This window comes from Helicoverpa armigera, chromosome 31 (assembly GCF_030705265.1).
Source record: "Helicoverpa armigera isolate CAAS_96S chromosome 31, ASM3070526v1, whole genome shotgun sequence".
Classification (NCBI taxonomy): Eukaryota; Metazoa; Arthropoda; class Insecta; order Lepidoptera; family Noctuidae; genus Helicoverpa; species Helicoverpa armigera.
This window is the reverse complement of record NC_087150.1, coordinates 371,222-383,471: the sequence shown is the minus strand read 5'-3', so window position 1 is coordinate 383,471 and position 12,250 is coordinate 371,222. Positions and strand designations below refer to the sequence as shown.

Sequence of the window (12,250 nt, the reverse complement as noted above, 5' to 3'; positions counted from 1 at the left end):
GAGACCTATCCCCCGTCATGCTTCACTCCGGCAAGCCGGAGATGGGGGACAGTATACTCTCCCTGGAGCACTCGGATATATAGCCCCGCGGGGTCGCTACTCCCCGTCATCCGCCTCAGATGCCCTGCGGGGCTTCTTAATTCTATTATTAACATTTCGTTTTGTTGTTCACTGCTACATAGATTATTGAGGAGCTCAATGCTAAGTAACAGCCACACACGAGTTGATCGAGGTTTAGCATTTTGGTGGTAGATGAGTGGCTTGGATCAGTCTATGTCATACCATCCCTCCATATTTTACTTTTTAGAACTTATGCAGGTCGTGGAGGCCTAGTGGGTAAAGAACCAGCCAAGTATGACACTCATATGAGGTTCGATTCCTGGTCAGATCAGTTGCTCCAGAACTAGTTCTAAACTGAAAGCCGACCCCAACATGGTTGGGAAATGGCGTAAGTGAGTAAAGCCGCGTGAAGCAGCTAGTCTATCGCTATCAGCTATCACTAGCCATTCCTCGCGATTCCACACGCGTTCCAGTACTTCCAGTGGAACTTCTTCGCGTATTATTTCGGATCCTTTAGGGTACAAACAAACAAAGAAAAAAATGTTTCCTCTTTATTATATTAGTATAGATATAGATCTAAATAATTACTTTAACCTCATCTAAACCTTTTATCATTAGGAGGCGTGAATAAACACACAATTAACAGAACCCCAGCCACAAACAATCGATTATGATTGTAACATAATCTAGTTACGTCCCCTCCCTAGCTCGTCACCTTATCGCTTATAATTATATTATTATCTGTGCTACACGGTTTTGCAATCGCTCTAATGATCTGCGGTTTCAAGTTTATTTTTATTGGTGACAATATTTTGACATTTGATATTGTAGCGGTAATTTGATTTTGAAATAATATGATCACTAGTTTCCCCAGCGGTTTTATTCGCTTCCTAGAAGGATTTCTTCCTGCACTCGGATGAAAAGTACTACTATATGTTATTCTGATGTATAAGCTATAGGTATTAGGTATTTCCAAGCTTAATCACAAATCACAACTAGCGTATTCCCTTGGTTTTACTTTCGGCGTCTCTTTTGAACTACTCCCCGTTCCCAGATAAAATATGTACATATAGATAGGTAATGGCTGATGCCGTGTACTGTACAAAGTAGTCAAATGGGACACAATCAATGTTCTATCTAGTACGTATATCTATGATTTAGAATTGAATTGATTTAGAAAGCTAGAAAGCTAAATTTAGAAAATTTAGATTTATATCAATAATCTCAAAACTTTTATCAAAAAGTCAGGCTTGGTCTTAGTCTCATTAAAATTATGGTGTTATTTATACCTACCTTTTATTAGGTACCTACCTTTTATTAGGTACCTTTTATTAGGTATGTAGGTATAAATAACACCCAACAATAAACTAACTAAGTAATTGATAACGCAAAAATCTTTAACCAATTACTAGAAACAAGACCCATAGTTATAAAATTCCATAAAAACTGCTTTCGCTGGCACGCGAGTGCACCCGAGGGTGTGATCACGCCCATGCCTTGTTAATTACCAGAAAATAACAACTTTGACACGTCTCGTGTCAGATGACAGTACAGCTGTCAGTTTTGCCGCGTTTTTTTGTAAGGAATGTGATGCACTGGGAATTTGTAGCGGTTTACACGACTGCGGAATAGGAGCGTAATGCCTACTGCGTAATTTTTAACGAGAGTATTTTTTTGGTATTTTTAATTTACAGTTCTAAGAATTACTTGTCGCTTGTGTAATTAGCAGCTTATCGAGTTTTTTGGACACGATTTTACACGTAATATATCTCCTGATACAGCTGGAAACAACATCATTTTCCCAGGCTTTGCCATAGGTAGGATTTCAGAGGGGCCCCACGTTTTTATTTTAGTCTAATATGACCGGGACCACCTATGTAGGTTTATAGGTAAGTAACAGTTTTTTTTATTTTCTAGTTTTCAGTGCACATAAGATAAAACCGTTTAACTTAAAAAGTTTTTTTACCGATTTTTTCATTGAAATAAACGTTTTTATCCTTTTCTGTCATTCCACAATGAATCATTTTGTCTGCAAATGATTTACGATTGCAAAATGATTGTAGAGCAAACTACCGTATGGACCAAAATCACCAAAATAGCAGACCAATCGCACACCAATCAAATGACAATCGAATACGATTGGTCTTTTATTAGTAGCAGAATGCCCGATATGGTTAAAACTGCTATTGCGATCATATTGCGATTCGATTTCTACTCGATTTTGACATTATTAACTTAGGAGAATCGGGCCCCAGATCGATGAGTCGTGATTGGATCTCACTCGGATGTGAATCGTATGTCACTTATGTAAAACTAGCTGGTGCCCGCGACTTCGTCTGCGCAGGTTTAGTATTTCGAACAATATGTTTACAAATTGTAGCCTATGTGTTATTCTGATGTATAAGCTATATTATTGTAAAGTTTCATTAAAATCCATTCAGTAGTTTTTGCGTGAAAGAGTAACAAACATCCATACATCCATACATACAAACTTTCGCGTTTATAATATTAAGTAGGATTAGTAGAATCGCGTGCCAGTGTAACGCCAACCTAAACTATCAATGAACTGATGTCAAAGTTCCCGCTCTTTCGCCATTTTTTACCACAGACTATAATTGAGTGCAACTTATCCGTGTAACGAGATGTTAATAATGGGTAAATTATGCTAAAAATAAACACGGAAAGGAAATGGCAGACATTACTTTAATTTGATACTTTTAGGGAGAAAATAATTAATTTGTTTGTATGTTTAGACCCGTAGAGTAATGTTCTTATTGAATTGTCAAAAAAGATTTTTTGATAGCTGGATTTGTATATTATTTCGGGTTTATTCGAATTTTCTTTAAACTTCGGACAGTTTACTTAGGTAATTTCCAAACTATGTAGTTATTAAAATGGCTTGGATACAGATTTTAAACAGGCAGCTTAATCCGGTATCATTAAAAGTTTCGAAGGGATGTGAATTGGGTCCCTGATTACACAATGAATTCCAAATAAAAATCAAAAACAAAGCAAAAAAATAAAACTTTACTGAATGGAAGTACTTATACACAAGATAAGAGAAATTACAATGCATTTCTAAAACGACAGGACTGAGTCGAAAACTTTCTTATGGACTGGCACTGGCCGAGTCCCGTTCTTCTTAGTACTGAGAATCTTGACTCTGTTCACTATGACCGCTGTCTCCAGATTTCTTTTCATCTATAACTTTTTCTCCCGTGTTAGTTAGACTTTCACCTGCTGAACTTGCGTAACTACTAGAAGATTCTTGATGATTAGAAACGTCAGAATTCGAATTGTCAGATTGCTGGTTACCTAAAGTTGTATTTCTAGACTGTCCATTACAGCCGCCATTTTGATTTTTCTTAGCTTTATTCTGTGTTACTCGTATAAGGATTTCAGCTAACTTATTCTTCTTAGCGGCAGCTTTGTTAGTTACGAAGCTGGTTGTTTTACTTGCACTTTTAGACTGACTTGAATTATATTGAGATTCGTTCGTTTGGCTGTCTGATCTGGCTTCGGTCTTAGACACTGCATTGGCATAAGCAGTATTTGAATCACTGGCATCATCTCCACTGTTCTTGTTAGTTGAATCATTAGAGTTTGATGTCACAGATGCTGATGAATCGTCATTGCCATTTCCATCAGTAGAATCAGTAGCGTCTGAATTGTCGTCATTGTTGCTAACAGTCGTTGAGGATTCAGAAACTTCACCGTTTACATTCGCTGATGAATCTTTATCTACGTTACTGCTTGAAGTGCTAGTAGTGGAAGTAGTTGAAACTGTTTCACTTTGAGTAACTGATGATTGATTGTTTAAATCAGTTTTATCATTGTCATCATTATTTACGTCAGATACATTAGCGCTATCCCCTCCTGTGTTATTGCTGTCTGATGATTTGTCGTTTACGTTATCATTAGTTTGGTCTGTAACTGTTTGAGTTACTTCATCATTAGTGTTCGATTGATTGTTCGCAATAGTTTGACTGTCTGTACCGTCTTTAGAACTCGAGGTCTGGTCTTTGGATGCTGAGAAATTGTCAGTTGTAGATAAGGATTTATGAACAGCAACGCTTGGATTTTTGTCTGCATTTGTTTGTGACGCATCATCTCCTGTGTTGCTATGACCGGCTTTGTTTGGTGTATGATGTCTGCGCCTATGTTTCAAAACTCTGTGAAGTTTCGACCAGTTTTTTGTATGATTTTTATCTTTTTTGCCAACTACTGCGTTTTGGTTCTTTAATTGGTCATCATCAGAGCTAGGAACATTACTGTTCTTGTTATTTTCTGTTGTGTTTGATATATTATCATTGTTAGAGTCATCGTTGCCACTGTTGTTATCAACACCATCAGTCGTTACAGAACTTGAAGATGCGTTACTTTCAACAACTGTTTGGTCAACGTTAGAAGATCCATTTTCAGTGTCAGATCCAACACTTGATGTGTTTCCATCAGTATTGCTCACTGTGTCAGTATTTCCACTATTGATCTGATTTCCTATATTTTTATCATTGGTTGTAGATTGGTCCCTGTTATCGTCATTTGCAGACTGGTCATTGTTGCTGTCGCTGTTATCTTTGTCAGTACTTACATCTGAAGATTTTTCAGTATTTCCCGAATTTCCATCGATATTGGTTCCATTTTCATCGTTCCCTACAGAGGTAGAATCTGTTGCGGAGTCCAATACTTTGTCAGTTTTATTAGAATCGTCGTTGTTATTGCTGTTCGTACCATCGTCATTATTTACATTCTCTGTCTTATCATTGATATTATCATTTGAATTTGAACCATCATTGTTCAAGTATCCGTCATCGCTACCATCATCAAAGTTATCATCTTGCGAAGATTCTACGTTCTTATCAGAATCCTGATTACTATCATTGTCATTTTGGTTACTGTTCACAACATTATCTGTGTTATTCTTGTCTTCGGCTATTGTCTGGTCTTTTGTAATTTGGCCTTGGCTGCCTGAATTACCATCTGTTGAAGATACAGTTGATTTATCAGTTTGTGTAGAAGAACTGTTTTGATCGTTGTCATTAGTAGTTATAGTTGCATCGTTATTGTTTATGGATTGATCAACGCTACTGTTAGTAGAGTCAGAACTTTCATAGCTAGTTGTTGTTGTACTCGATTTCTCAGTGCCACTGTTATCGTCACTAGAAGTATTTCCAGCGTCTGAAGTATTGTCAGTTACAGCCGATTTATTAACATTCGAAGAAGTGTTGACATCGACATGTTTGGTGTCTTGATGGTCAATATTAACACCCTTTTCTCCAGTGTTTGTATCATCTGAAGTTTTGTCATTTACAATTGAGTCATTATCAATTGTGGATCCATCGCCATTACTGTTTCCTCCATCAGAACCGTCGCCGTTTGGAGCGTCCTTATTATTATCCGTATCATTATTTGTGTTTACAGTATCTACATTGCTATCAGTTGCAGAAGATTTATCAATAATGGTAGATGAAGTACCGTCGGTGTTCCCAGAATCGGTTTGATCGTCCTTTTTGTTTTTGTGTCTCCAAATTGGATTAATATGGTGATGTATTATGTGCTTTTTGTTGTTTACATTATCTTTAGAGTCTGAAGCTTTATCAGTTAAAGATGTAACATCTTTGGTTGGAGCTCCGTTATCATTTCCATCGCTAGAGTTAGATGTTTTATCGGAGTTATTAACGTTTGTATCCTTATTGTCGTCATTTTGACTACCATTGTCATTATTGTCGATCACATTTGTTGTGTTATCCTTAATAGATTGGTCAGAATTTCCAGTAGAATTGTCATCGTTTGTTAATCCTGAAGTGTCGTTATTTTGGTCGTCGTTATTGGCTGTACTTGCACTTGTACTTGCACTTGTACTTGTACTTGTATTACTGCCATCTGTGGTGTTAGAATCATCGATGTTCAAAGTTTTATTAATATTGTCAGTGTCTTTACCGTCATTAATATCCTTATCAGTTACTACGGTACCTGAATTGTCTACATCACCATTATTCTTTGTGTCAGTAGTTTTGTCAGTTGTATGATCAATGGTTGCAGATCCGTTGTCAACTACACTGCCAGTATTAGAATCTTCGACATTTATAGATTTCGATGTTTCAACTGTTTTATCGGAATCTTTACCGTTTTTGTCGCCATTTTGAATACCAGTTTTATTAATGTCAGTTCCACTTGTTGAATCATCCTGGCTGGATTGGTTGTTATTGTCAGTTTTTGAGTCATCGTCTGTTGATCCTGAAGTGTTATTTTGACCGTCATTACTAATACCGTTTGAACCTGATGTTTTGTTTAATGCATCATTTACTGTTGATCCATCATTATCAGTACCTGTGGAATCTTTATCACCCCCTTTGTGTCTCAAAATGTCATGAATGTGATCATTGATTTTATCTTTTTTGTTCCCGTCATCAGCATTTGCTGCATTAGAAGTTTTGTCAGTTACCGATGAATCACCATTGTTTGCAGAACCAGTAGTTTGGTTATTTTTATCTACCTTTGTGGAACTATCATTATCAGCAATTGCTGAATCTTTCTGAATAGAATTAGTGGGTTTGTCCTTATTGATTCCATCGTCATCATTCGTAGCGCTTATAGTTTTGTCAGTGACAGATGAATTATCATTGTTTGAAGGAGCATTTACATTGCCGGCGCCGCTGTCCGAAGTATCGGTATTTGTTTGACTATTGTTATTGCCCGTTTCCTTGCCATTTTGATTATCAGTTCCAGTTTCATTAGTTTTATTTGCTGTATCATCTCCAAGATTTTTGTTGTCATCGTCAGAGTCAGAATTGTCCTGGATCAAGTTTGAATTATTAACAGATTTTTCAGTAACAGACGAATCATCATTCTTTACCGATCCATTATCATTACCATCTGCTGTGTCAAAATCTTTGCCATTTGAAGATCTAGAAGTTTTATTCAAATCTTTAACATTATTATCGGTATTGTTATCATCACCACTATTTTGACCATCTGACGTTTTGTCAGTTGTACTTGCTGTGTCATCTTTACTGGATACGTTATCACCAGAATTGTCATTTTTATCAGTTTGTATGGTATTTTTGTCGCTGCCACTGTTAGTTACATCAATATTTTTAGATTCGGATGCGCTGACAGCAGTATGATCAGGGACAATATTGTCATCGTTTGTATCTGATCCAGGATTATTGCCATTAGATTCTTTGTCATTCGGGCCGTTGTTATTTTTGTCATCATCATTTAAATTGTCATATTGCGAGGATACGTCTTTTTTAACTGACTTAGTAGTGTCCAAAGAGCCATCATCATCATTGCCTTGCTTTCCAATATTATTTCCATCCTTTGAATCATTTTTCTCACCTGTTGCTTTAGATACATCCAAATTATTCTTAGAAGTTCCATCGTTGTTGTTGTCCGTTCCAGAGTTGTTATTTATCTTATCCTTCAAAGTATCAGTAATTTCCGTTGATGATTGACTATCAACAGTTGTCGATGTATCATCATCTTTTTTATCGTCATCATCTTTGGTTTCGATTATCAATGTTGTATCATAGTCATCCTCATCATTTACAACCTTATGACCAGAATCATCAGAATTGCTGTCTGTAAGTTTTTGGACACTGGTGGAGGTTACTGTGGAACCAGCTTGTGCAGTAATTGCGTTAGTATCGCTGTCCCCAGGTACAGCTCCAGTTTTATCCTTATTTTTAGACACTGAATCTTTGTCGAGTACAGCACCAGAAGCAACTTTAATAGAAGCATCGGCATTGACAACTGAATCGACGGTTCCATCAGTATTTTTGGATGGGAATGATTTGTTCTTATCAACTCCATTGATTCGTGAACTTACTCCTGCTACTGCGTGCCCTGTAAAGTCCAAACTTCCTAGGGTAGGTCTGAATTTAGTAGCAGGATGAACTCCCTCTGTGCCAGAGATAAAATCGAGTCCCGATCCAAATACTCCGTCTCTATAGTACGGGCCATTCGCTATCTGACCAGATGCTCCTATATTGTAACTACCACTATCATCAGCTATTACTACAGGCGATGCGTTGCTTACATACTGACCATTAGCACCATTATAGTATCTTATGCCTTGGTTAGGGCCGTAATTAATGCCCTTGTTACCAGAAAGATTGACATACCGACCACGGTTATTGCCAAATCCATTAGCCGCCCCACTTCTATATTTCAAGATATTTTGAGCTTTCGTTAAAAGATCGCTGATGTATTTTGAATTATGATCGCCATCATCAATTGCGTATTGTCCAGAATTAGTTCCATCTACAGGTCCAGTCTTTACGGCACCAAGGGCGCGATGTAAAATATCATGGAAGTACTCGTGTGAATCAGTTCCTTGGTACCCATTAGTATGAGCTCCAGTCAGATATTTCCCCGAGTCTAGTCCCTGTTTTGCAGCTCCGGTTATATAAAGAGCTGCGTCTAATCCTTGACTGATAACACTACTTAAATCCTCATCAGAATCTGCACCGTAGACATATTTTCCAGAATTGGCACCTTGGTTTCCATTACCACCTACAAATTGACCACTTTTGATTCCACTGAGGATCTGACTTAAATGCCCATTTGAGCCAACTCCTTCATAATGAGGAGCGTCGTGAAGTCCAAATTCTCCACCTAAATATTTTCCAGAATTTGCGAGTTGGTGTCCAGTTTGACCAGCAGTAATTCCATGGTTAAGGGCACCAGTTAGGTGTCCTTCCAAACTTCCCCCGAATTCGTTCGCAGAGACATCATGACCATGTGTAAGACCTCCTGAATATTTTCCAGAGTTACCTTGGTTTCCAGTTCCACCAACCAATTGGCCCGAGTTTACAGCGTGATTTAAGACTTCTCTTAAATGGTCGTTCAAACCAGCATTTTGGTTAGCTTCAAATCCGTGCGTGAGAACTCCTTCCAAATACTTTCCAGAGTTACTGTTCTGGTGTCCAGCTGCTCTTAAAAGATCTGATGTTATTCCCTGATTTGAGACTCCACTTAAATTCTCGTTAGATCCAGCACCTTCATATTGACTTCCACCTGCATATTGGGTCGCATCATGACCGTGAGAAAGAACTTCTTCCACTAATTCTCCAGAATCTTGAATTCCAGAACCACTTACAAACTGAGGTGCACCTCCATATACGAAATGATTAGCATTAAATCCTTGATATCCAACATGTTTTGAAATATCAATTCCATGATTATTGTTACCAATAATCTCTCCAATATTTCGTCCATGTTGTACCTGGATTCCAGACTGACCTCCCTGGTAGTTTCGTTGTCCAATCCCACTCAAGTACTGACCATTACCGCGTTTATTCAGAACACCATTGACATACTCGCCGCTGCCAAAATTTGCGATATGTTCATTCGAAATAGACTGTGCACGGTTTTCGTCAACAATTCCAGTTAGACCGACATGTTTTCCATTACCACCTCTGTAAATTCCATTATGTTTATTTGTTATTGCTTCAACTGGATTTTGGTTTGCGTGATGAGTTTGGGATATTTCTTCAGCTGGGCCTCTCTGTAACACTATTGGTGCTCCAGGGTTTGCTAAGATTCTCTGAATATTGTATTGATCAGCTTCACCTTGGTTTTCGCCTTTCTGAAGACCTGGAATTACATTATTAGCTACTTTAATATCTTTTTATCATCGGTGTCCATAGAGTATCACTGTTAATAGAGACCATCATCATCTGCCTGGCCTTTCTTCCAGTCTACACAGTCTATACGGATGGGACCTACAGTTTATGTTGCCCTCCAAAACACAGATACCCTTACACCCTAAAAGACCGACTGTTATTGTATTAGGTTTACCTTGGTTAGCTTGGTTGTTGTACGCGTTATTTCCATTGTTTTGCTGCAGAACTTCACTGGAATCGTTGGAGCCCTCGAAAGTATTTTGTCGTGTCGCACCTCCTTGCTGGGAAATCACTGCAAAATAATATTTTGTAGAAAGAACATTTTAAAATCATGTTTCTGATCCATTTTATCCAACAAAATAAATTACCGATTGAGAGAAACAGTCGTATTCCCAAGGTTTCAGCCATTTCCCGTGGTAACTACTGCCAGGATAGTAGATTCTAGTTTCATAGTCGAGAAAGTTGGTGTAATTGACTCTTAGTCACTCTTAGTAGTAAGTGGAATTACTCTTAGTAGTAGGTGGAATTGACTCTTAGGTATATTTATGCTCTAATTGTTAGGCAGGTAGCTGAAAGCCTAGGCAGTGTCTTTGTACCTACCATTTTTAGAGTAAAGCAGCTGAACCGATTGGGATACATTTTGTAATTCCGAAGTAAAAATCTACTAAACTTACCTTGACTGTTTCTTCCAGACACACTCAGGTCACGATGTGTGTCAGCTTGCGAGAGATCATGTCCATCCTTCTTGGTGACAACTTCTCCTTGGCTAACAGTTCCAATGCCTGATGTCTGAACGCCGTGGTTCACCGCTGTGAAGAGAGGCACATTTTGATTTGTAATATGTACGGTAGACTGCACATCAGTGGTAACTGTCATGCACCTTAACTCAATAGTAATAAGTACGATTTTCCTATAAAACTGTTACCACTGACCTGCAGTTGAAACTGAAAATGCGTGAAAACCAGCTGTCATAGTATGTGATGCGGAGAAATGAAAGTCATGTTGTGAGGAAGGCTTTGGACATGAATGAGATGGATATAGAGGATGAAACGATGGATGTAATGAAAGTCGATATGGCTAAAAATAATGTTACTTGTGGGATGATAGCAGATAGGAGAGTAAGTACCTATAGAAGGAGAAAATATGGTGCGCCAACCTCGAATAAAATTGGGATAAGGGCAGGAGGATGATGATAGGTCGACCTAATAAAAGGGTATTAGTGAGAACAACTACTTACGTGGCAAACCGTTGATGGCTCCTATGGCCTGGAAATAGAATAAAACTTTAAGAATTTGCAATTAATATTTTGGGGCGTCAAACCAGACTAAACTATCTTCCAGCTATGTGTCCAACTATCGACAGATCGCAACCCTATCAAACTTTTAGGTCGGCCTTTAATTCTTGAACGTGCTATGAAAATTAGGGCACAACCATACATCTCCATACTGACACTACTACAAACATACTACTTTATTTTTACCATATTTTGTATACTATATTTTAACAACCAAACCAAACATACTATCTATACTAATATTATAAAGAGGAAAACTTTGTTTGTTTGTTGGGTTGTAATGGATAAATTCAAAAACTACTGGACCGATTTTAAATATTCTTTCACCATTAGAAAGCTACATATATTATCTACGAGTAACATAGGCTATATTTTATCCCGGTGCGGGCAGTAGCTCCCACGGGACGCGGGTGAAACCGCGGGAAAACGGCTAGTATTTTATAATACTGTATTTTAACAACCAAACATACTATATTTTATACACCTAGGTTACTTATATAAAAGTTTGCCGTTTGCGGATTGCCTTAGGAATTTAGGTGATACAGAATTGAACTGTTTAATTTAGGTACAGACAGAAGAGTCTATAATTTATTTAACAACCTTTTCGTTTGTTTGGTTCAAACTTGAAGCCAGTAGACTATTTTAAAGAAACTGCCAGACAGATAGATGATGCAAAACGCTCTTGAGAACTACGAATTGGAATACTTATGTATAAAATATTCTTGTTTTTTAAAACTTACCACAAACAGCAAAACCACAGTCACACACCTCATTTTACAAATGATTTACAAAACTAAATGCGCAATCAATTTTATATGGCGTCTTTAATCCAAAATTTGTTTGTCTCATTACAAGCTGAGTCAATATTGAACCGTGCCTAGACTTGCCATTGTATTATCAAAATTACATCGTATTTCATTTCTATTTGAACAAAAGCTGTTTGGTTTATAAGATTTGTGGATCTGTGGCGTTATTGTTTTGCATTTTTACCTATTCGGAAAGAGAACGTCATCTCATCATCCTCCTCCGAGCCTTTTCCCAACTACGTTGGGGTCGGCTTCCAGTCTAATCGGATTCAGCTGAATACCAGTGCTTTACAAGGAGCGACTACCTATCTGACCCCCTCAACCCAGTTACCCGGGCAACCCGATATCTCTTGGTTAGACTGGCGTCAGATTTACTGGCGTCTGACTACCCGTAACGACTGCCAAGGATGTTCAATGACGTCATCTGTGTTGCAGAAATTATTTTCTGTACTTAATCGTCG

General features: G+C 37.9%; 1 protein-coding gene across 2 annotated transcripts; it reads right to left on the bottom strand.

Moving 5' to 3' along the window:
* Positions 1-2,817: 2,817 nt before the first annotated feature.
* Positions 2,818-11,805, bottom strand: LOC110380137 (dentin sialophosphoprotein). 2 transcript variants are annotated; one of them, XM_064043382.1, is made up of 5 exons: positions 11,724-11,805; positions 10,927-10,954; positions 10,364-10,498; positions 9,865-9,981; positions 2,818-9,660 (listed from the first exon to the last, which is right to left on the bottom strand). In XM_064043382.1, exons 1-5 carry the CDS (start codon positions 11,754-11,756, stop codon positions 3,203-3,205), a joined length of 6,771 nt encoding a protein of 2,256 aa, XP_063899452.1. In that variant the 5' UTR covers positions 11,757-11,805; the 3' UTR covers positions 2,818-3,202. The 2 variants fall into 2 exon arrangements, with proteins under 2 accessions (XP_063899452.1, XP_063899451.1); XM_064043381.1 differs by lacking the exons at positions 10,927-10,954; positions 11,724-11,805 and having other exon boundaries at positions 10,364-10,580.
* Between the last annotated feature and the right edge of the window lie 445 nt (positions 11,806-12,250).

Bases quoted from the DNA above. Each gene is read 5' to 3' on its own strand.
- LOC110380137 (XM_064043381.1), bottom strand. From the start codon at position 10,565: ATGACAGTTACCACTGATGTGCAGTCTACCGTACATATTACAAATCAA. The intron at 9,982-10,363 runs GTAAGTTTAGTA...ATTATTTTGCAG, and splicing joins GTCTGGAAGAAACAGTCAAG to TGATTTCCCAGCAAGGAGGT. The intron at 9,661-9,864 runs GTAAACCTAATA...ATGTAATTCCAG, and splicing joins CAACAACCAAGCTAACCAAG to GTCTTCAGAAAGGCGAAAAC.